The 24,211-nt window shown below is 43.1% G+C and overlaps 1 protein-coding gene across 5 annotated transcripts in view; it reads left to right on the top strand.

Moving 5' to 3' along the window:
* AKAP13 (A-kinase anchoring protein 13) overlaps positions 1 to 24,211 on the top strand; it is a 243,484-nt gene that overhangs the window by 178,019 nt on the left and 41,254 nt on the right. For 3 of the 5 annotated variants that reach the window (XM_019533755.1, XM_019533754.1, XM_019533756.1), the window contains 4 exons: positions 5,134 to 5,326; positions 6,649 to 6,757; positions 15,724 to 15,766; positions 17,570 to 17,702. In XM_019533755.1, coding sequence (XP_019389300.1) covers positions 5,134 to 5,326; positions 6,649 to 6,757; positions 15,724 to 15,766; positions 17,570 to 17,702 — 478 coding nt within the window. Of the gene's footprint in view, positions 1 to 2,174; positions 2,238 to 5,133; positions 5,327 to 6,648; positions 6,758 to 15,723; positions 15,767 to 17,569; positions 17,703 to 24,211 lie in introns of all 5 variants that reach the window. The other 2 variants (XM_019533753.1, XM_019533752.1) reach the window with 1 other exon arrangement.

The following is a 24,211-nucleotide window of genomic DNA, read 5'->3' as shown; positions in this document are numbered from 1 at the left end:
AGCATTGAGTCTATAGTGTCCTGGGAGAGGACACTGGTCATCATAATGGTAACTTCTTTCAAGCAGGCCACTCAAACCCCTAGCTACCTTTTGAAAATATAGATCAGATTCTTTAGAAAACATACTTATTCCTGCACCTCTTTTCCAGGGTCTCAGCCATTTTGATAGCCTAGAAATGACACTGTAGAGAGGACAGTGGAAATCAGTTCTAGTCGGCAGTCTCGCACACAATAGCCTTTTTCTCCATCCAGATCTTTCTATAAAGGATTTGTACATGTTGTACAATGATCCACTCTCTCAAGTTTTGCATGGTGTTGCCAGCAGATGGTGGGTGGCTCACCAGCAAGATTATAGTTCTATACATTTCTCTTTCCAGCATGTTTGCCAAGAGTTTTTATCCCTCTCTGGGACATTCTGTCATTTCCTCTGTGCTGCCTCCTCGGTGCTACTCCTCTGTTTTCCTGCCCTGCCATTATAAAGTCCAAAATTGTCACTATAAATTTTCAATAGAAAAGTTTCTATTTTCATATATGTCTGTTTCTTATACCTTTTACTTCACTATTGTCCACTGAAAGTTAATTTTAGTCATTCAAGAGCATATATGCCGAACCCCCCCTTCCCCCCAAAGCGCACACAACTCCAAGGAGCTAGATCTTCATGAGATAGGATACATGGGTCCTTCAGGAAGATTCAACGCAATTTTGTAGACGAGAACAGCTACAAGTGATGGGAGCTGTTTGTAGTCAAGCAGCACACCGCTTCCTTTGACTTTAAACAAGTTTCTTTTCTTGCTGTTCTCAGATTTCCCAGCTGTAAAATGGGGCTAATACTTCCCTGCTCCACACTAGTTTAAGAAAATAATGGCTGTAAAGAGTGTAAAAGGTCTTCATGTTACAGTAAGGTGCTCGTCACAATGGCTATTTATGGTGATGTTTTGGAAGCCTTCAGAAAAGAGCTTTTGCATCTGAAGGGAGAGGAGCTTCACTGGAGGTGTCACAGGTTAATTAGCATCTCAGCCAAAACCAAACAGAAATGAATATAACTCCTGGCCTCGCAGTTGCTGGCCATATCTACAGCAACTTGTTTAATCTTCCAACAAAATGCCATGCTTCATTCAGCAAATTGCTTTTACCATTCCATTCATTTTGATTCCTTTGACATTTTTTGGGAAGACCCTTTCCCCCATTTTGCTCAGAGCCCTAGAACCGCACATAGGAGAGAGAAAAGGCGGGGGGCGAGCGTGATTTGTTCTGTGGTGTAACTTCAGAGACTGCTGGCTAGCATGTTGAAAGTGTGCATTTGAATTCATCCTAAGGGAACTGAAAAAAGAAAAAGAGTATTGTCTTGTGATTTTTAAATACAGGACTAGGAGTCAGGAGACATTTCTGTTTCTGACTGACAGTGACTTTCTGTGCAACCTTGGGCAAATTGCCTACGCTCCTGCCTCCTTTTTCCCTATTTGCAAAAACAAGATTAATAATTAAACTCCTTGGAGTGGGGTTTATTCCATTAAATGCTTTAAAATTGGGCTGTCCTACTGGCACCATTTCCCCCCTTACTGCTCCTGTAGCTGTGGCTTCCTCTTCCTGCCTCCACCTGTGGGCAGGGTCGTAGAGCCTGTTGGAGCAGCTGGAGCCTGGGGGTGGGCAATGCAGTATGTAGCTGGCTGCTCAGAAGTTGTGCGGCCCTGCTTTAAAGCACTGTTCAGGTCCTTTGATGGCAGGTGCCATTCATCATTACCAGTAACAGACCAGGTACGTCAGTGCTGCCCCATGGTTTGTAAAATATTGGCTTGGTGGGTCCCTGTTCCACATTTGTAAAAGCACATTCACAGCTGACACCACCTCCCGTTCAATGGGCGTGAAGTGTGAGCTCCGCTGTCACTCACAGAAGTGCTCACTGCCATTCACTGTTGGTGCTCACTGATGCAGCCAGCTTGAGGGAGGCTCGAACTGCCCTGTAACCTGTTGTCTGGTAATAAAGGGGGCTGTATGGTTTCTTAGGGCAGACAAGCTGGTCTGCTTTATCAACCACAAACTTGCATAAAAAGTTTTGGTTTTTTTTTTTTTAAAAAAAGACATCTCTAAAAAGAAGCAAGGGTCTTTAAACAACCCCTTTCTGTGCCAATCCAATAATTGCTGCCCTTTTCCTTTCTCTGCCTTTGATGTTCCTAGCTTGAGTTGGTGTCCTTCTGGCGTACAGTACATTGCCACGGGTGCTGACTTTAATTTTAGAAGGTATGGTATAAATAAGTGTGCAGCAGCAAAAGAGCACTGCGGAGTCTTGTCAGCTTTGTGCCTGTAGTCTGTTTTTCTGCTGCGGTGGCCTGAATGTGTTTGCTTCGTCTGTTTTGGGGTTTTTTTTTCCTTGCACTCGGTAAAAGGTCTTCTACAAGGTAGGATGCTAGAAGAGGTGATGGCTGCTTGTGTCTGTGTTGGTCTCAAGTGTTGGCAAAGTTGCATTATTTGTCCTGAACTCTTTTTTTTTCCTCTGACTAAATGCTAGCATCTATTATGTGAGTCTTTGTGAAAGTTTGTCCAGCTGGGAAAATATATTGTACCATGCGGATTTATATTTTTAACATGTTATGAATGATAACTCACCGGCCAGCTAGATTTCATGATTAGCTTTGATTCTAGCTATCTTGTGCATAGCTAGGGTTTGTTCTGTAAAACATTTGGCCCTCCTCAGGCCACCACGAACTGTGATCCAATGTGGGAAAGCTGAAATTGCTAATATGCTGGACATTTTAGCTCAGGTTATTCAGGTTCAGTGTACGTCTTGCTCCAAAGTTTACAAAAAGTATTTGAAGTGCTGAAGTAATGTTGTAATTCCCCAAAATGAAAACATATATGCACTGGTATCACCTGAGTTCCTATACAGGTTAGACCATCATGAGTCTGCCCTCTCAGAAAGACTTTGATTTAACTGGCAGAGTTTGCTGCGTAGCAGGAGAGAGCTTCACTGATAGAGCTGAGCTGGGAACCTAGGATTTTCATAGCTGGGGGTATTTCAGGTCACAAATGAGGCACATCTTGGTGACTGTGGCATTGATGCCTACACAGTCAGCTGGGTTGCAAATTGGCTAGGTGGTTGCACCCAGAGCGTGGTGGTGGACGGGTCGTTTTCGACCTGGAGGGATGTGGGCAGTGGAGTCCCTCAGGGCTTAGTCCTAGGGCCTGTACTGCTCAACATCTTTATCAGTGATCTGGATGTGGGGGTGGAAAGCACGCTGTCCAAATTCGCTGATGACACCAAGTTGTGGGGCGAGGTGGGCATGCTTGGGGGGGGTGGGGGGCAGAATCCAGCTAGATCTGGACAAGTTACAGAGGGGGGCGGATGAGAATAGGATGCAATTCAGTGCAGACAAGTGCAGGGTGCTACATCTAGAGAGAAGGAACCAGCAACACACCTACAGACTGGGGGGAACACCCTTCTTGTCAACGCAGTGGCAGAAAGGGATCTTGGGGTCATTATTGACTCCAGGATGGACATGAGCCGCCAATGCAAGGAAGCAATCAGTAAGGCTTAACTGCACCTTGTCATGCATCTACAGATGCATCACAAGTAGGTCCAAGGAGGTGATCCCTCCCCCTCTATGCGGCACTGTCCAGGCCACAGTAGAGTACTGCGTCCAGTTATGGGCGCCGCGCTTCAAGAGAGATGTGGCTAACCTTGAGAGGGTCCAGAGGAGGGCCACCCACATGGTCAGGGGGCAGCAAGGCAGGCCCTGCAAAGAGAGGCTAAAGGGCCTGAACCTGTTCAGCCGCCACAAGAGAAGGCTGAGAGAGGATCTGGTGGCCATTTACAGACTTACCGGGGGGGACCAGCGGGAACTAAGGGAAGCTTTGTTCCCCGCGGCACCACCTGGGGTTACTAGGAATAACAGCCACAGATTGTTAGAGGGAAGGTTCAGGCTGGACATCAGGAAACAATACTTTACAGTTAGGGCTGCCAGGCTCTGGAATGGGCTCTCAAGGCAGGTGGTGCTCTCTCCTACCTTGGGAGGGTCTTCAAGAGGAGACTGATCAGATATCTGGCTGGGGTGATATGATCCTGGCACCTGTTCCTGCCTGGGGCAGGAGGTTGGACCTGATGATCTGTTTAGGTCCCTTCCAACCCCAAGTACTATGATCTTGAGAGATGCATAGTTACTCAGGACTGGAATAGGAAGGGATGAAGTGTGTCTAGGTATCAGAGCTTAAACAGAGTGTTGTGTGAGAGCCAAAAATTGGAAAAGTAGGGAAGGTAGTGGTAGGTCTGGATGGGTCACACAATATATGGAGGAGAGGGTGGAGTTGTAGGCAAGAATAGTATGGTTTTGTCCAAGAAAAACTTGCTTTTCAGCAGCCATAACTATAGCTGAGTCCAGCTAATCCCTTCAGAAGCACTGTTATGCACACAAGTGGTTTTTGTTTGGTTTGGCTTTGAATAATTTTGTTTGGCTCATTTGGATAGATCTGGTTAGAGTAAAAAATGATAAAAATGTGAGTCATTGTCTGATGGGGATCGCTTAATAATTAAACTCTGTCACCAGTGCCCTGCATTCTGCCAAGCCCTTCTGAAGTATTGAATAATAAGCAGCATTAAGGAATATATCTGCAAAGACAGGTGTTAACATTACATATATTGCTCTCTATAAACAGCAGCTTCACTGGAAGGTGTAAAACTTTTCACTGTAAAACATTCGTTCAGGTGCAAACAGCATCAGGTTATACCAGGTAAATAGAGCCGCATCTCAGAGGTGTAAGCTGGCATATTGTGCAAGGCAAAGAAAAAGTGAGCCTTCAGATGAACATTCCAGGTTTTGTATTTGACCCATTAACGAGAGAAAGAGAGCAAATCCAGTAATACATTCACATATTAATCCATTATTCTCAGGCAACTATTTGCCTGATGGTACCGAGACACTGTTGTCTGCATTGAAGGGAGTATAAGCAGGAGCTGCTGCCTGAATTAGGTCGCACTGCAAAGTGACACAGAGGGAATAACGTCCCTGTTTTCACTTGACTGTTAGCTTAGGGGTGGTGTCCCATTGGAATTAGAAGGTGGTTCATGAATGCAGTTCAGACACAAGGTTATACATTAAATGTTAAGAACGTTAAGGGTCTAATCTCTGCTAAATGTCTTCAGTTACAGCCTCGAAGGCCTTGCGGGCGACTCTGATGATATCAAGAAGCCCCCCTCAAATTTAGAAGCTTCCTCCCTGAGTTCCAAAGACCTGAGACATAGCCCGCTTGCCAGCGATGAACAAGAGTCCTCGGTCCTGCTCACTGAAGAAGAACTTGAATCTGAGCATGGGGAACTCAGAGGGTTTGATCATCAGGTAAAGGCCTATTTCTGTTCATGTTTGGTAAATCAAGGGGCACAACGCATTTCCCAGGTGTGGACCTCACTGCTAGGGCTTCTCTTTGTGTTCATAATAAATGACAGGTGGCCTCTCTTAGCCCAGAGACCCACAAAATGGAAGCTGAAAGACTCCCCTGTCTTTACTTGTTCTAAAACAGCCTTGCTCCTCAGTCGTAGAGGAGTCATTGATGGGCTAGAAACTAAAACTGGGAAACAAGAAATTCTTAAGTGCTTTGCCACTAACTGCCTGAACACCTCTGGGAAGATTATGTCACTTTTGCCTAGTAAAGACGATGATAATTCTTCCGTAGGGGTCTTACGAGATTTAGGCATTTAGTGTTTGTGTTTGTGCCTTTAAAAATATGAGGCATATAAAGGGGCCAAGTATCATTTTATCTGTTAAAGAGGTCAGGTTTATACCAGTTTCATATAAGGAAAGGGGAGGACCTTTTCTCTTTTCATACCACATGTACTCCATTTACTTCTGTAACCAGCAGAGTGTAGTAAAGAAAATGGAGGATTACATAGATTTATTAATACTTTCTTGGAGAGTGGGGAATTAATAATGGCTCAATCAGAAGAGGTGGGCCGGATGTACAGCCATCTACCTTTGGTCCTTTTCAAAGGCACTGGGAGTCATAAACGCTTTAAATACACAAAAGGTACTACTTTTCACCATAGTAGTTCTCCAGCATGTATGACAGAGCATCTCTTTCTCCAGAATGAAACGGTTGCTGAGTGGGATGATTGGATAGAGTCTCATTTCCGAAGGTTAGAAGATAAAGGCAGGTCTCATGAGAGCTGATCCACAGGAGGTGACATTACTGTGCCACAGTCAGTGTTTTGTTGAATGGCGTTCACTGAAAGTACACTACTACTACCACCTATCCTGATAGCTGGATATGCATCGTGTACAATCAGCTCCCATTCATTAGAGGGGTTGAAATCAGAGCATTCATCTAACTGTTCATCAGTCAAAGTTGTACATGTTAGTAGCCTGCCAGAGAAGAAAGGAGCTTGTGCCTACATCCTATTTTTGTTGCATTCTTATATTTCTCTCCCAGTTGAAAAAATACTACTACATTTCACTCTTACTCATGTCTGTCATACTGAAGTTTCCCATGTTTCTGTCATACCGTCTTACCTTGGACCAGATACTCTTGGGGGTTTTAATGTTCCACAATTTAAAGGGATGGCCTGCTGCTGCTGGGCCATCAGTAAACTTGAGTGCCAGACCTGTAGTCTGTGGTTGGACAGAGAGCCTTGTACTTGACTTATCTGTTGTTCTCTATTCCACAGATACGCCAAAGATCCCAGCCTCACGGATTTAATTTCTGTAGTTCTGCCATATCTTCTCCACTGACCAAATCCATATCGCTGATGACAATCAGTCAACCAGGACTGGACAGTGAGTAAAGATGACTTTCAGTCTTTCTTGTCCTCCCATTTAAGTTCTTCTTGCTTTCTTTCAAGGAAAAAAAAAAAGAAGCAGCAAACCTTCAATGTTTTGTTTGCTTCCTTTTATTTTATGGAATACATGCACGTGTGTGCCATACTTAAATCATGGGCCTAACTCGCTTCAGAATACTGTGCTGTACATGTACCTGGTATTTTTTACTCATGCCTCAATCATTGCTATCAGAATAGCTGTTTCTTGAGTATACTGTAGAATGCATGTTTGTGATCAGTCCCACATTGTTTGGGGGTTTCTTCCTTTGCTATTAGTGTCATGGTTCATCAAAATAGTTGAGGTGCAGAAAGAGGATCCAAGTGCAAAGGTGAAATGTAAGAAGGCCAGAGTACATTTCTCAAGTTATTTTCAGTGAAAGTGGTTCACTTATCCTTCTGTTTGAGCTCGTATTTTTTGCCAGGTAAAGCTACATGTTCAAGGAAAGAGCAGTTTTACACCCATTTTCCTCTTATTAACTGTCAGTCAGACACTCGGTATGATCTTTTATACAGATCATCACCAGCTGTATGAGTGCATCAGCTTTTTCATGTTACTGAATACATGGTATGTAGTTAATCTTACTTGTCAACCTCTACCTACGGTAAATAACATTTTTATTGGAAAGTAAAAAATGTCCTTTTTTGACTGATCAACCAGGTTCTTCCCAATAAAGTTAATGGATTGATGGTTGATTAGTTTGACTTGAAAAACTCGGCACCTAATTCTGTTACATATAGATTCATTATGTTACTCTTTCCCTGAAGTCAGTGCCAGAAATCCATTACCTTCAGTAGAAGCATGCGGTAGAAAATGAGCTGTATTTCAGAACAAATGTTTGCACTCCCTAGTAAAAAGGATCTTTTGAAGGAAGGAGTTTTAGTAGGTTCTCCCATCCAAGCTTCCAAACCTAACAGAGAGGGTGCTTTTAAGTGCCATTTTTAAGTTCATTTCCCTGTTTCTTCCATGATTAATAAGTATGTGGTCTACGGATGTGTCCCCCAGCAACAGTAACCAAAACACCAGCAAATCCACCCAGTAAAAAGGACTGCATCTAACTGTATTATGTCACACTTTCTTTCCTCCTCCTGCTGAAGCCCTTCATTTTTTTTTAAGCAAAGAGTTTATTGGCATCATTTTCAGTTGCTAACCAAACACTATAAATAACATGGTTACTCCCAGAAAACAGGCTTGCTCAGTGGGTGAGGAAGGTTGGCAGCCTAGTGGTAGTCTCCCATTACTTGGAAACTTTTTGTCAGGCTCACAGAGTGGGGATTGCATTTGAGGGACACTTATGCCACTGTTTCAAATTCATGTAAACTGCAACCCACTTCATAAAGAATTTGCTCTTCTTATAGTGCACTCTACAAATGCCACCTAGGCCTGAACTGGTAGTAGATCAATTTGATCAGAAACCTTTTTCCCCTTTTATTAATCTTTCATCTAGTTAATGGCAGCTGAGCCAGTGGTCTCTGTCCTATACGCTCAGGAGTGGAAGCAGTAACTCAAACAGAAGGAACTGGAGCACATAGCGCTTGACAGCCAGTTCAGGGTGGACTACTGAGACTAGTTTAGCAGCTCAAATTGGGGACAGGGAATCATGAGTTATGAGCCCTAATCACTTGGGTGACCATTTTGAGACATGGCCTGATTTCGAAAACATGAGTGCTCCATGTTTTTTGAAAATCAGGTCTTTTTTGAGCTGTGGGTGAAGGGTTTGCAGTAGCATACCCCAAAAATGAGGCCTCCAAAATCATTAGCCCTTTTGAAAATTTGGGTCATAGGTTCTGTTCCCAACCCTGACACTCGCATTGAAAACTTGGGTAACTCATTTTGCTTTTCCTCATCTTCAAGCTGCTCTGAACCTTTTGGATAGTGAGATACCATTTATTGGTATATTTATAATATTTAAATGTTATTAATTATTTGCCCAGGGGTGGTGTACCCTTATTTTGCATGATGTCCTTTAGAGCCTGTCACTGGAAAGTGTCACAGCATACCATATAACTCCTGTTGTATTCTCAGACTTGGACATTCATGCTTTCATACAGCCATGCTGACAGTTATACCAGGTACCAGATCTCAATGATTTTAATTTTAGGGTAGATGATATAAAAGAACACTTTTCCCAAACATTGCAAGACAGCCAAGGTGAGAAGAGAGGAATTTATGTCTGCAGCCATAACTGAACTCCCAAGTTTTTAAATATCGGGGGAGTATTGGCCTCTGTCTGTCTCTCCATGTGCATCATCATGCCTGTTGGAATAGTGTCTGTTTCTAGAATTGAACATCTTCTAATCCCTTCTAATTTGATGTCCCTGGTCTTCCCAAAGGGAATTGACTAGTGGTACTGTGACAATTCACAGTTTTTAATGCTTCAGCATTTTATGCAGTTAGAGAGTTCACAACAGTTGTTGGCTGGAAAGTTCGAAAGGCTCCCACTGGCTTTGGAAAAACAAAATAACAGTTACTGAAATGGAGGCATTAAAGCTGTCTGAGGAGTTTTGGGTTTTCTACATTAAAACAACACTGCTATTTAAGAACTGTCTGAGCAAACGGTAACCTAAAAAGGAGAAAAAATAATGCTTTGCAATCCTGTTGTTCAGAACTGTGACAGTGAGAGGGACTGTGATGGGGGGGGGGGGAGGGTTGTGTTTTTTGGCTTGTTTGCCAGTTAGCACGTTTAATAGGAATAATAACAACACAAAAACTGCACACTGTCGCCTGCAAACATTTCAGAGAGATTCTTTCAATTGGGTAACATATCTCTAGGATTGTTTCACGTTAAGTGGTGGCATTGGTCTTCAAATGCACCACAGAACCATTTCGCATGCGGACATTTTGACCAAAGAAAGAGGTACAGTTGCGAAGGATTTTGCAAGATAAGGTGTTCCCCACCTCATTCCTTTTAGTCCCATTTGCAGTTATACCATACAGTATAGCTACAAAATTACATCATGCGCTTTATACATGGTCAAAATACCCTTCATGTTAAATATTTCTTTTTTTTTTCAATTTTCTCTTGGAAGCATGAACCTGAATTGCGTTTCCTTGGTATTTTCCTCTATGGTGCATGCACGTTGATTTGTTTGTGCAAAGGTGTTTCTCACAAGCTCTCGGATGTGCTCATTGGTTTAGTTGTGAGGGCTGAGTTTTACTATAGGCATTTCTGACCCGCGTTAGAAAATAGTCCATTAAAACATCTATTGTTTCGTGAGTAAACAGCCTGATGACTCAACAGAATGCCATGAATCCTGCAAAAATATATTTTAAAAGGTAGGTCACATTTTTGGCTAACCAGCGATAGGGATGAGTTCCTATATTAGCTTCCCATTTCCTTTGGTGCCTTTTTTCAGCTAACCATACTGCTCCAAGTGTATGTGCTGTCTTATGTCTGCTTAGTTGTCTTCAGAAGCAAAAGCTGCTCTTGTTTGGCTCTGAATTCACTGAAGAGAAATTACTTCTACTCTAGGAGCCAGATGCAAAAAGAGATAGAGGTGCCTAACTCATTTTCATTTCCGGATCCCTAACTCTTCCTACTGGTTTCACCTTAGGCTCCTAAATACCTTTCTGGATCTGGCCTACATTTTTAAAACCATGTTCATTTCAAGTAAGGAGTACCCATCTTCCTATTTTCCCTTTTGCTTTTATCCTCTCAAAAAAAAATCCTTATCTAATTTCATCCTTATTTAATCTAAGCCTTTCCCCCTTTTCCTCTCCCCAAGGCTACAGTGTGAGTGCAGCTTCTAGAGGCTGGACTGGGTTGGCGGGTGAGCAGACAGGCAAAGAGAAGCAGCAGCAGTGCAGAAGCAGCTTCCAGCTCCCCAGCCCCAGCGCAGCTCCCTTCCAGGTGAAGCGCCACTCAAGTCAGCCAAGCAGCTGCGGGGTTGGGAGAAGCAGTGGTGGCATGGGCACAGCTCCCTAGCTGGAAGGTAGCTATGCCAGGGCTGTGGAGCCAGCTGGGAAAAAGTCGCTGTCATGTAGCCTAAAGCCCCTGGTGTAGACTGGAGAATATTTATTTTAAGATGTCAAGATATCCATTGTAAGATCCTAAGAGCATTTTCCTTTATTTAAGAAACCTATTACATTCATATTGTTTTTCAATCCTGTTGAATTCTGTGGGATTTTTCTGTGCTAGCCATCAGGGCTCATATGCCATCCTGCTCAAGAAAACTGCACTTTGGTTTAATTAAGAGAGATCACTGCTCTCAAGGCACTTCTCTTAAAAATTCATTGAAAATGCCAGTACAATTGAGTCCCCTTCATTTGGATAGATTTCAGAAGACACTGCAGTGTGCCATCCATGTTGGCTCTTCTCCTGATTTCAGGGAAGATGGATAGTACTGGGAGGTGAAGTTATCATTTCAGAAGGTGAATTAAAAGATGTAACACATAGCTTACACTTGTGCGTTGGTAGCCTAAGACCTGTTAATAGAAGGTAGGGGTCAATATGACAAAATCATCCCCAAATTTAGTACGTGAGTTGGCAGATTCCTTGAAGTAAAGATTGATTTGGTTACAGAAATGCTGGTCCTAGCTATAGGTATTTCCTTTTCAACAAGTGTTATGTACCTTGGAAGAGAACAGGAGGAAAGAGGCTTCTGTCAATGCTATATTTGTTGGAAAGAAAAGCAGGGGATTTTAGGTCTCCCAGGGCTTTCAGTTCAGCAGTTTTCACAGGCAGTAAATTCACTGGGTTGGTGTTTTTTACGTTTGGGAATGGTAGAAGCATTGAAAGTAAAAAGTCAAAAGTTCAGGTGAAGTAGATTGGCTACAAGTAGCACCTGCTGTGCCATTTTAAATGGACACGGTATGCTTTCTAGCCCTGGTGGGGGAGTCTCTGGAACACATTGCACTGAGTAGGTTCCTTGACAGTTCTCCCAGTGAAGAAGGTGCTGTTTGTCCAGAGACCCATTATGTAAATTCTTCTATATTTGGAAACATAATTGTTCAAATACAAAATCCTAGGACGAGCTGCTAGCAAAATCTGCCAATGCAAATAAGAGACTCCTTGAACTCAAAGTTATGCACGGAATGCAACCTGCATCTTTTGGAATAAACACGCTGAATTCTTTGCCGCTTATGCCTTTTCTGAAGCCAGCTGCTTTGCAGACATCTACTTTGCTTTGTTTTTGTGTGCTTTTGGCTCCTTTCCTTTCCTTTTTTTTATTATTAAATGCATTTTCAAGCATGCTCTAATGTCTGCTGTTAACCCACTTCTCAGCCCAGGGACGGACCCGGCCATCCAGACGAATCTCCTTCTCCTTCAACATCTCTCCGCTCATGCCTAAGTCTAAAACTCTCTTTTCTATTGGCTCTTCTTCCAGTGATGAGGAGGAGGAGTCGGATAGTAAGTAACTTACGTGAAACGCAACCTTTGTGGGTGGAGGTAATGGGTAGCCTGTGTTCCTGCTTTAGACTTTGCTGTTTTACTGTAAGAACGGTCGACTAACCACTCCATTGCATGACTCCTAACAGCATTTCTGTAGGCATGTGTCTGGATGTTTCACTAACAGCAGAATAAAAGGATTTTGGTTTCAGATCCAGCACCTTGCATTCTCAGCTGGTTTGTGTTTGAATTCTAAATATTCTCCGTATTGGACCCATGAAGGAGGCATTTTCAGTGTTGATTGTATCAGTTGTTTGGGGGATATGACTTACTGCCACGTGCGCTAGAGATTATGTCATGGCTTTGTAAAAACAAAGAATTGATTGCGGCCCAAAGAATTGCCAGTGAAGGTGAGCTTTCAGACCAAGCTTATCAGTCTAATTGCACTGAATCTCCGCGTATATAGTCACTGGAGGACTTGTGCTGCCTGAATGTTGATCCTGATTAGCATTTTGTAGTTGCCTCTGCAACCTAGAGAGTTAAACATGCATTTTCTGACTTCAGGGTGTTCCACATCCAGGCCAAATTCTCTAGTCAAGGCAGTTCTGCAGGACACAGCTGTTCATGTGTTAGCTTTCTCCCAGTGCAGTAGAAGCACTTCACCACTAGCCAATTTTATTCTTTATTATTTTAAATCATCCTGCCAGCTATGCAGTGTCTAGTCATCACATTAAATAGTCAGTCTACCTTGTATTTTTCCCCCAACAGTACTGCTATTATCAGCGAGCATTTACACTGGAATTTTAATGTCACAAAGCATAAAAATGTTACTTCCCTGGTGTTTATTTTCCTCATTGAACCAGTCCTGTGGTGGCTTTATAACAAGGCTGGCTTCACCCCAGCCACTCACCCAGCTGCCTTCACCACAGGTATTCCTGGATTCAGTAAAACTTGCCTTGATTTATTTTCTTACTTCTCCCAAGGTCCTGCTCTCATTGAGAAGAGATGGATGCATTTGCATTGAAATCAAGCATGCATTTTAATTGCTGTTCTCCAGCCTCTTGAAACCCCAGCTTTTCCCCTGGACTGGGCTGGAGTTAGTCTGACACAATTGTGTATTTGAATTGCCTTTTCTTTTTTTTTTTCCCCCCCCCCATTTGACAAGCTGCAGATTTCAAGTGCCTAAATTATTACCTGACAAGTTGGTCTGTACATATTACCAAATGGTAGATGGCTGTTATCAGGCTCTTGGAATTCCCTGGCCCCCGTCAGTTTAATTACTGGCTGTCTTGGGGAGCTGCAAGCTGTTTTCTGTCATTGAGACGTTCTATTTGGAATGTGCCAATGCCGCTGCTGCTTTCTGTATCACGAAGGCGATGAATTATTTCAAGTCCATCGATCACGTGAAATAATGGTTGGCAGGTAAAGCGCACAAGATCGAGATTTTTCAGATAACACCCAGAAGTTTGGCTGCTAATCCAAACTCATTGGAGTTGCACAGCAGGGCTGGAAACCTTCCAAAAACAAGCTTTTTCATGAACTCTCAAGTCCGGCTGCAGATCAGGGTTTCTTGCTGTTTCCCAGCACGTGAGCTTTTGGTCCCAGACAGGGCCAGGACGCAATTTGGGAGGGAATATCACTCTGTTGTTTTCATGATCAGTATAACCAATATTAGACTGCTGGCCTTACAACCCTTTTTGAACCTTAGAAATCAGTTTAATTCAGAAGTAAGATTAGTTTTGGTTTTTCTCTGAATAGTTTTGTCCATCACTGTCATTTGTATTTAAATGACCATATTCTTTTCAGTTTAGTACCCCTGCTCTCTGCAAGTCCATTTATAGCACCTGGCAAAGTAAGCTGTAGCCTGCACAAGCTCATGCCTCTCTGAATGAGTTACTCTGTTAGGTGCCACCTGGTCTGCCTTCTGTTCAAGATAAAATATTTTCTACGGTTCAAAGTGGATCATGAATGCCAGCAGGGTGTATCTTCTGGGCATTTCCAGGGGAGCAGAAAACCAGATCAGGAACACTAAATTGTTATAGATCTTGATTTAATATTGTTTTGTGCTACTTGTTCTGCTGGCTGTGTAGAACAGTCAGGACTTCATAGGAGATGTGGGATGTTCAGATTCAGTCAAGGCAGGTGATCAATAGCAGAAATATTGATCAACGAATCCTAACCTGTGTTAAAAGTGGATTGAAGCTCATGCAAAAACCAGACCTGCTATGTTGTTAACAAGGGACAGCAGCTTGAGCCTGTGGCTTACCTTTTTAGTGCTTAGATATTTATGTAATAGTCACTGTAAGCAAACCTGAGCCAGACAGTAAATGTGTTTGAATAACTATCATTGTCATGGGGGGACAGATTTGGAGCAGAAAAGTTGCTGACCTAAAGACTTTAATGAAGGATATACAGACAAAGCCTATCACATCATGCCCAGGTGATCAGCTCATTCCACTATATAATGTTTCAATTAAAGGATCAAAGATAGCGTCTTTTCTTTCATGCTGTTCGAAGCACTATGGTCAATAATTGGAAATGTATTTTAGAACTGAGGGAGGCATTGTGCAATATAAAAGCATCTTGTAATACACTTACAGCGCTTTGTACTAGCCTGCATTTTGCTGCTGATGCCAAGGACTAAGGCCTTTTCGGCATCAGCTCTCAGCTCTAACTTGTGTTAACACAGTTGGAGGCCAAAGTGCTGCTGTTATTACATTGGAAGTACAAAATGCTTATAAGCTCAGTTGCACTGCCTGTTGTTCGTCTGGCATGGTCAAATATAAAAGTTGTAATGAGGTCTTTCAACTTGTGACAAGCCCTGTTAGTTTCTGAAGGAACGATCAGGCATCGTTTTGCATCAAAATTGCTCTCTCTTGCTTTTCCAGCATTTCCAGACACTCCTTGCAAATAGTGGTGGCTACGTAATCCACTCCAAGTAGACTATGTAGGCAGGCTTCTTTAGTGTGAAAAGAAAGTTGTATCATGGGTAGGGCTTCAGTAGGATGTTGAAAATCATTTTTTCCTAAAGCTCCTTTCGAGTGACTAAGCTCTGTGTAAGTTTGTATAGACATTACTATAGAAAAATGAATAAGGCTCCTTTTGTTTTCCATGTTTCTTCATGCCATGCTTAGAGATTGTGACAGGAAAATGAGCTATAATTTTATCAACTAGAAATCTGCTTCGGATGTGAAAGCAGGATTTCTTTTACAACGGCTGTATTCTGTTGGTACAGAAGTAAAAGTATTGTGGCAACATGTTTCTCATTTTCACATGCTGAAATTAAATTACCGGGTCACAATTGTGCACCCTGATATGTCAGTGAAAATAATACATTTGCATCTTTTGCCTAGCAGCTGATGAGTGATAAAACTGCTAAGCAACCCATCCCTTTTTTTTTCCCCCAACTAAGATATTAATTTGGAATCCCCTAGGAAATATGAACACTCCTCCCCTGGGCACAAGAAGGCACCTCTGCTCCACCTTAGCTTTTGCTAAGCAGCCCCTTCTCTTCCTTTAACTATTAGAAACTACACGCTAAGTAAAATCCTTGGTGACCAAGACTTCGCAGTCTAACATTTCCCCCCATCTTTTCCAGGCACGCGATCGTTCAGTGGCACCAGCAGTTCCCTGGCTCAGAGGTATAGTACCTTTTCTCTGTTGAAACCCCTCATTCTGATTTTTCTCTCCAGCAATAGGTAATTCTGGGCGCTTCTGGTTTAATGCAACATAAGAAAAGTTTTAGACTATTATTTAAGTTGTTACGCAATGTAAAACTTCTCAGGTTTATGTAACCGTGGTGCAACTTAAAGTACCATAATGTAAGGTCATTCTGATTGGTTCCCTTTCCCTTTTTTTCCCATGATGGCAAGGGTTTTTTTGTGTTTGGATATATACTTTATTCTTCCTTACATGACTGGAGGCTTTAATTCATCTTTTCTCATGTGAGGGAAGGATATCATTTGTGGCGTTGATGGAACTGGATCTTTGATTGCTGCCTTGTATACACTGCTACTTTTCCTGATAATTGTAGCTTGTATCTCTGTCCCAGGAAGCTCTTGAATTATGTTTTATAGCTGTTTTCTCTTCCCCATAGTTTCCTCAGCTGACTAACATTTCACCTGAGATATGCCTTCTGCCCCTTCTTGGCAAGACTGTGGCCTTTCCTAGAGTCATTATTTTTCATGGAGATGCATGTATGCATGTTGCTAGGGGGTATTTCACTTGCTCTCTGACAGCACATTCTTTAAATGAATATGGATGGAAAGTCATCCTGGTGCAAGTGGTGGGGTGGTGCTTTTGAAGGGCATGTCTTAGTAAGTTAACGTATACTATGGACTGTTAGCATGCCCCATTGCACTAGATCAGTGGTTTTCAACCTTTTAAAATTTGTGGACCCCTAAAAAAAAAATTGAACGGAGGTGCTTGGACCCCTTTGGGAATTTAGAATGGAGGTGCAGACCCTTTGAATTGGAAGTGTAAATATTCACAAAGTTTTGACTGCTCATAGTCATCTTTTGCAAACCCCATAGACATAGTCTGCGGACCCCCGGCATCCATAAACAATTGTGCTAGATGATGTAACAAAAAGATGGCCTCTCCTGCTCTGTTTTCATTGTAATAGAGCATGTGTAGTGGGTTTTTGTGCAGAGCGTTTTGGCATCTTTATAAAATCTCTGTCATCTTCCCATTTGAGAAGCTCCAGGGTAGTTATTTTATCTATGGTTACCATCAATCTGGCTTGCTGTCTTGCCTCTGAGGTCTATTTCACCAGCCCCTCTGAAATTCTTGATGGCTCGGAGCGTGGTGCATTGTGTGCCAGTAGATGAACAAATAAAAAGAACCAGTTCCTGTTTGATCTGCATGAAAGGCACCAGGAAAAATCTGTTGTCTATCAAAGATTGTTTTTAACTAAACCACCAATTAAACTGCATCAAAACTATTGGGGATACTTTCCAGACAGAGTGCTTCCTAGTGGAGGCTGTCCTGCATGCAGAGTTCATCGTATATCTTCCTCTATAACAGTCTGATCCAAGTAAATAATAGCAGACGCTAATAATTAAGCATGGAGACTGAGAGTGTACTTGTGTAGTCATACCGACTTGGCTGTCTTGATGGAAAAATGCTGACAAACAGTGAGTTCATAGCTATTTCTCCCCTGCAGCAGCAGAGGGCACTATGACTTGGTTTGTGAATATAAAGTACCAAAAAAATTACTATGGAAATGTTTTTGCAGCTGACTACGTAGCATTTTCTCATTAGCTTGCCATTGCCTTTGACATAACGCCCATTGACCGATGAATCTATTCGGTATCTACAGTAACTGGAAGAAATGTGTTTGGCCTTTTAAAAAAATCTAAGAGTGTTTCCTCTTCAGTCGTCTTCATCTTCTGATATTCTGCAGAAAAGAAAAATAAATGTCTGTGTGTCTCTCTTGGCTTTAGTATCTCTGAAGAGAGCTGCAACTTCCCACCTAACAGCCCCTCTAGGAAAGATTTAGAGTGGAAAAGTGGAACAAAAGTCAGTCGCACCTTCAGCTACCTCAGGAACAAGATGTCCAGCAGCAAGAAGAGCAAAGTAAGTGGCATCAGCTATTTGTGTATTCTCTCTGTTTTGTGTTCACCTTTTTGAGAGTAAGAAATCTTCTTGTGCTGATAAGAGCCCTTTGGTCTTTTGGGCAGTCGAGTGCCGTTCTGTTCAGTGCGGGTCTAGGACCCACTAGGAGCGTGCTTTCCGACTTCTCTTACTCCTGTGCTCACGTGCTTAGTCAAGTAGATGAACCAGCCAAATGAGCCAAAGCCTCTTCATTCTTAAAGAGATGCTGCCTCGGAAGACATGGTGTATTTTACTGCGCAAAGGGGATTTTCTCTGTATTGTATGTCTTTTATGGCAATTTGTTAGCAGGCCTAATTGCATCTTTGAACTATTCACAGCTTCCTTTAAATATGAATCTGTAAATCCAGTCATAACTGTCCCTCTGTTCTCTGATCTTCTGAAGGATGTGAGTCTTCGGTAGCCCCAGAAGTTGTCATCGGCTGCTTGCGTGGCATTAGTAATCGGGGCCAGTTAATTGCAGGGAAGTACTCTGCCAGACGGTGCTTGAAGCATCTGCATATACTTCACGTGCTTCTTCTCACTTTACGGCTGTGTCTAGTTACCAGTAATTGTGCCAGACTGGTATTGTTTGGGTTGGCTTTTTATAAAGCAGACAGTTTCAGTCGCTCATGAAAACAGAATCGGGGAATGACATTGTTTGGAGATATTAAAAGTTCTCTGTCTCAACCTCCCAGCTCCCTGCTCCAGAACAAGAACCTGAAATTGGGCAGGGGGTTACCTTTTCATCATCATTGTGCCATTTGCTTTCCTCCTAGGAAAAATGCCCACTTTTGGCCACGTTGTAAGTCTTCAGACAGTCTCGGTTTGCACATGCTCAGTAGAGCCCTGTGAACATGACTGCATCATCCATCATGGCTAGGGGGCTACCCAACTTGAGGCGGCTGCAAGCCAATTTGACAGGCAGATTGTGGGGCTGGCTTGCCGTTTTTGTTGGTTCATCATGGTGACCCCCCTGCCCCGCCTTTCCCCATGCCTCTTGATTGGTTGAAGGGTATTTCCCCCACACACACATACACTGCAGAGTAGCGGCAACGGCTGTCCATCATATGGTTCCACCCCATTTACCGAGGTCTGTCCATCATGAGGCCCCATCCCTCATATCGATTGGTGGAGGGGAGGGGACGGGACTGTACAACAGGCAGCCCTCTCAACCAGTGCCTTGGTGCCAGCAGCCCCCTTTGTGCTGGGGTGCATCGCCAGGAGGGCTGTTGGCTCCCATTGAGGAGCCAGCATTTTATTTTTAGTAAGTTTTTTCTTTTTTGCTGCTGATTTTTGCAGAGATTGCCCCATTTCACACAATCTGCAAAATGGAAATTTGCATGGGTCCCTAATCATGGCTCCTTTCTTGCTGATGGAGTGATTTCACGCAGCCTTGCTGAAGAGGGTCGAGGCGGAGGTGGGCTTCCTCTTTACTTGGTGCTGAGGTGGGACTAGGCAGTAGACCTGACAGCAGCAAGACCATCTTGACTCTCCAAACCCCAGCGGGTCCAGACATCCTAGAGGAGGAACTATCCTGACTGAAATGCAAAGGGGCAAGGGCCAGATTTACAGGGGCAGGTAAGACCTGGGAGAAAAATGGAATAACGAAGGCTATAGACAGATATAAACAGTGCAGTGATATCAGAGGATACTGGGACAAGTGATTGCAGTCTAATTGTTCTGTCTTCATGATTCTGTATTGATAAAGTTTTCCTAAACTGCTCCAACTTGAAACCTGTGTTGCCCAGGGTCAGATTTTAGATGAAAAAAAAAAAACTTGTATCATCATAGGATCATGCATACATAACATCATAGCATCTACTTGCATACTCCCAATCAGCAGCAGCTCCTTCCTTTTTAAAGCAGCGAAAATGTCCATACTCTGAGATAAAACAGAGGGATGGTGGAGAAGGGGTGGTAGCAAAGACAGCATGCATCACTGCTTTTTGGCAATAACTTTGTGTTACTGTGGACAGATTGCATGTGATCCCCAGGTAGCTACACTACGGTACAGTGTAGCTACCTGGGGATCTCATGATGATCTACGGTCACCATGTAGATACTCCCTGAGAATAGAGTATGAGAGAAGAGTTGGGATGGCAACAGGACAGTGGTGAGTGTCTGTAGCCTATAGAGAAAGCTTTCTATCAGACTTAATGTGGAGCCCAAGTTTTTTAAGGTTTAATTTTGCTCTTAGCACATAACTGGGGAACACTAGCACATTTTTGTCTCCCTCTCTTGTCTGGTTTTCATGGGATACGTCTGCTCTGCAGTGGCGGTGTATCCCAGGCAGGACAACGCAGAGCATACCCCACCTACCCAGACTTGGAAGTACACCAGTGAAACTGCTCCAGGGTCCTTCCCAGGGGTGGCTCCCAAGCATGTTGGGGACCCAGTTCTCAAAAGCAGCTGCAGAGGGACACCTTTGAGCATCTTTTGTTGTCATATTTCTGGACTTGAAGCATGCAATTTGAGAACAGGTGGGCAGGACTTAAGAATTTCTCACCCAGGGCTTGCTGCTGCTGTGGTGTGTTTATGCCCACAGGGCTTGGCAACCTGCTACTTGTACTTGCTAATCACTTTGTTCAAGGCGCAGAGATCTACATTCTCATTCTAGGGCCCTGTATGCCTCCACATCCCATTACTGGTTTTGCAGTTATCCTTTTTTTAAAAAAGAACCTAGGAAATAGCACATGCACAAACACAGTCACGTTGGGATCATGTGTACACAGTATTTTATAATGACATGGTCATGTGCTGTTTCTCCCATGGTTTCTTCTACCATTCAGATATGTTAGACTATGGTCTGGTTCTCTAGGGAGTGAGGCTGCTGCTTGTAAGACTGTTATGTCATTTATTATGTAAGTTGGAAAATACGTAGTGAAATCAGGCAGGGTCTATAGGATTACAGCAATTGTGGGCTGCCCTAGAGAACAGGACCGGCGGTAGCAGTAGGTGTAACCTCCAGCATGACACTGCGCAAGTTACTACAACCCAGCTTACCAGCAGGGAGCAATAATTGTGTGTTTCATTTTCTGAGTACCCACCTTGAAACGCTAGCATCTAACTTGCAGCAATGTTGAGCACTCAGTAGTGTCACTGAAGTCAGTAGTCAGAAGCTCTTTGAAAAATCAGCCCTTAGGCATCTCAGAGTGGGCATCCAAAATCTGTGGACCCTTTTGACCTTCATGTGTCTCTCTGCCATGCGTCGTTTGTAGAAAACAATGTCTTCCCATCATGCCGCGTTGTGTGAGACTAAATGGCTGCAAAGCATTGAAGTAGTTTAGCAGTTAACACCATTGGAAAGCTGTCAAGGAACATGATGCTGCAGCCTGTTTGAATCAAGTGCAGAAAATGAAGCATAAAGCTATTTACCAAACTCGGTCCATATATTGCAGAACTACCTAGCGAGCATTCTCCTCACTGAATCCTGTGGAGAAAGTAGTATGTTGTGCAGTAAAGAGTGTATCAAAATTGCCATGTGCTCAAGTGAAATTTTACTGCTGGTATTTGCTGTCTTGACAGCTCAACCTCAGTGTCTCTTTAACAAAGTTGTTTTTGTGTAATGTGGTGAACACACAACAGCACGGTCATCCCTGATGGATATCTTCTAGGAATTGCAACACATTCAGTTCATTATGCAAGGGGGACCGGTTCCCTTTTTTTGTGGATGTGTGTCTGTAGGATGCATGTGATCATTGGCAACTCAACTGGCTCAGACTCTGGGAAATTTTAAAATAAAATGGAGCAGCAAGTATCCTTGTTCACCACTGCAAAGTGCCACGTTGTGGCATTTATTAACGTATAGTCCTTCATACCAACTGCTTCGGAGAATCGAGTAGAGCCTATGTAACAAGTCAGGGGATTTACTGACTGTTCTTGCTGATACAAATGTCATACAGCAAGAACTAGGGGCTTGTAGCAGACAGGGTTATCTGCCGAGGGAGATTATTTTAGGATGAAACGTAAGGTTCAACTATACATTGGGAAGAAGTTTCTACCCCGGCCTGTTAAACTGGAAGTCACGGATTGGCACATACACTGACTTCTACAATAGCTCTGAAACTTCTTGGTAAAGCCAAGCTCGTTGCAAAACACTGGATGTGAAGTGTATTTTTTTTTTTTTTTTTTTTTTTTTTAAAGTCACAATACCACCTAGCAGCCCTTGTCATTTTTACTACCTGGCAATACAGCATGTCAGATCTTCAGGTATGTTTGTGTGGGATGTGGTTGAGTTGAAGTTCCTAGGTGCAGTGAATCAGTCCAGAAAGAAATAATTCTTCAGCATTAAAACAAGCAAGAGTTAAAAAGAAAAAGAAAAAACCCTTGAAAGAGGAAGTAGAACAGGAAGGCTGGTTTCTGCTTCTGTCCCTGCCTCTGTTTCTTGTAGCGTTAGAGATACAAAGATTCAGCTGCTTCTAACCAGCTTCTGCTGTCCTCAGAGCTCTTAGGTAGAGTAACAAGCTGTGAAATAACGTGCCGTTTCGAAAGTCTGAAAGGCATCGACCAATATTTAAAAGAGCAGTGACATTAATTACAATGCAAAGGAGACAAAGGCCCATGGAAGGAACTTTAAACATGGAAAAGGGAGGAGTAAACAGTTTGCTATGTGCAGCATCACATTATATGTGTGTGGGTTTGGTGCAGGTTCTGGTCTACCCATCCCCTTTCTCTGATATTGGATAGGGAGATCTTATGTCTGATGCTGTAGATATATAAAAGAAACCTCTCCAGCAATCTGTCTGGGAACTACCTGGATAACCAAAACGGTATTATAACAGCAAGTATAATACATCATAATGAAATACGATGTGTGCTTCTGTTTTGAACGGAATAAAACGTGCTTTTTATAACTACCCCCAGCATGAAAAATTATTTTATTAAATCTTTCAGCCTTTTACCATAATAGACTTGGTTTTTATGCAGCTGTCCTTTTCATATACAGCCACCCTGATTTCTATAAATGGCCGTAGCAATGGTAAAACATGATAAAAGCAGCAACAAAATAGTTAAGTTCATCATCAAGAAAGCCAACAGCCGTTCCTCCCTCCCTCCCTCCCTCCCTTGCTCAAGTAGTCTCTGACTTCCTCTCCCAGCTCTATCATGGCAGCCTGAACGGATCAGTTTGCTCTCACTATGGACAACTGCGTGTAGAGAACAGCTCTCCGTCCCCTGGGGAACTATGTCGATAAAACGGAATAGGTTTAGTGAAATACCCCAAATAACAGTGAGACTGGCAGGACTTTCATACTGGGAGGTAAGAGCTTGCCTGTTGTCTTATGCTGGAACCTGGTGTAAAAAAATATACAGGAAAAATGAAGTTGTGTAATATATGAAGCCTTAAGAGAAAGATTGTTTTGTGTCTGGGTTATACAGTCCTGCATGCTGTTGGAGTTTGGGGGTGTTCAGTCAAGTGGTTCCTTTGACCAGACTGGTTGTTAATTTGTGGCTGAAAAGCGTTTTTATTTTCACTTGTTTTTTGGCGATCTCTTCAGTCGGTTGTAGTGTAGAAAGAACATTTTGTTTCATGGTAACGCTTTTTTTTTTTTTGGGTGAAGTTTCTGTACCAGTATGAGCACCTGACATACGAAAGTTGCTGTTTGGCTCACTGAAGGTGGTATATCGTTTCCTGTTTTTAACTGAAGTATTCTGAGCTTTGAAAAGCATTACTTTTAAATTTCTTTAGGATTTTACAAAGAATGTTTTCTTTTATTCCCCAGCCTTCAGAAATACCAAATTGCCCAAGCTAGTCTTTAAACACCAGATGCATTCGTGATGTAGTTGGTCTCCTCTGGAGGTGTTCAGGTATTCCAGTGTCTGGTTTGGGCCTACGAAGATCCTGGTGTTCAGTTTCTGAATTCATCCAATCCTGACTGTCAAGCAAGTAGGTTGTCAAGCTCCTGTCCCATAAGGAGTAGTCCACAGCATTTAATTCCTGAACTGAATGCTGCCTGAGTCATGTAGTGCAGTGGATTTTGAATAGGCAGATACAGAGCTTTTCACTAGCAGGTCACAGTTCTAGATCAAAGGTTTGGTAGCTGACAGCGCTGGGAATGAGCTACAGACAGGAATGACGGCTTTAGATAGGACTGTCACAGTCTTGTAGTGCTCTCGCATTTTATGGATGACACTAAGATGCGAGGAGAAGTGGGCACACAAGCAGGGAGGGACAGGCTGCAACTGGATCTGGACAGGTTACAGGGGTGGGCGGTTGAGAACAAGATGGGATTCAACACTGACAGGTGCAAGGTGCTGCATCTGGGGAGGAAGAACTGGCACCATACCTACAGGTTGGGGAACTCCCTTCTCGTCAGTGCAGAGGCAGAAAAGGATCTTGGAGTCGTCATTGATGCCAAGATGAACATGGGCCGGCAGTGTGGGGAGGCCGTCAGGAAGGCCAACCGCACCTTGTCGTGCATCCACAGATGCATCTCGAGCAGGTCCAGGGAGGTGATCCTCCCTCTCTGTGCGGCACTGGTCAGGCCGCAGCT

The sequence above is a fragment of the Crocodylus porosus genome, unplaced genomic scaffold, assembly GCF_001723895.1.
Source record: "Crocodylus porosus isolate Cpor-Errol unplaced genomic scaffold, CroPor_comp1, whole genome shotgun sequence".
NCBI lineage: Eukaryota > Metazoa > Chordata > Crocodylia > Crocodylidae > Crocodylus > Crocodylus porosus.
This window is presented reverse-complemented; position numbering and strand designations above follow the sequence as displayed.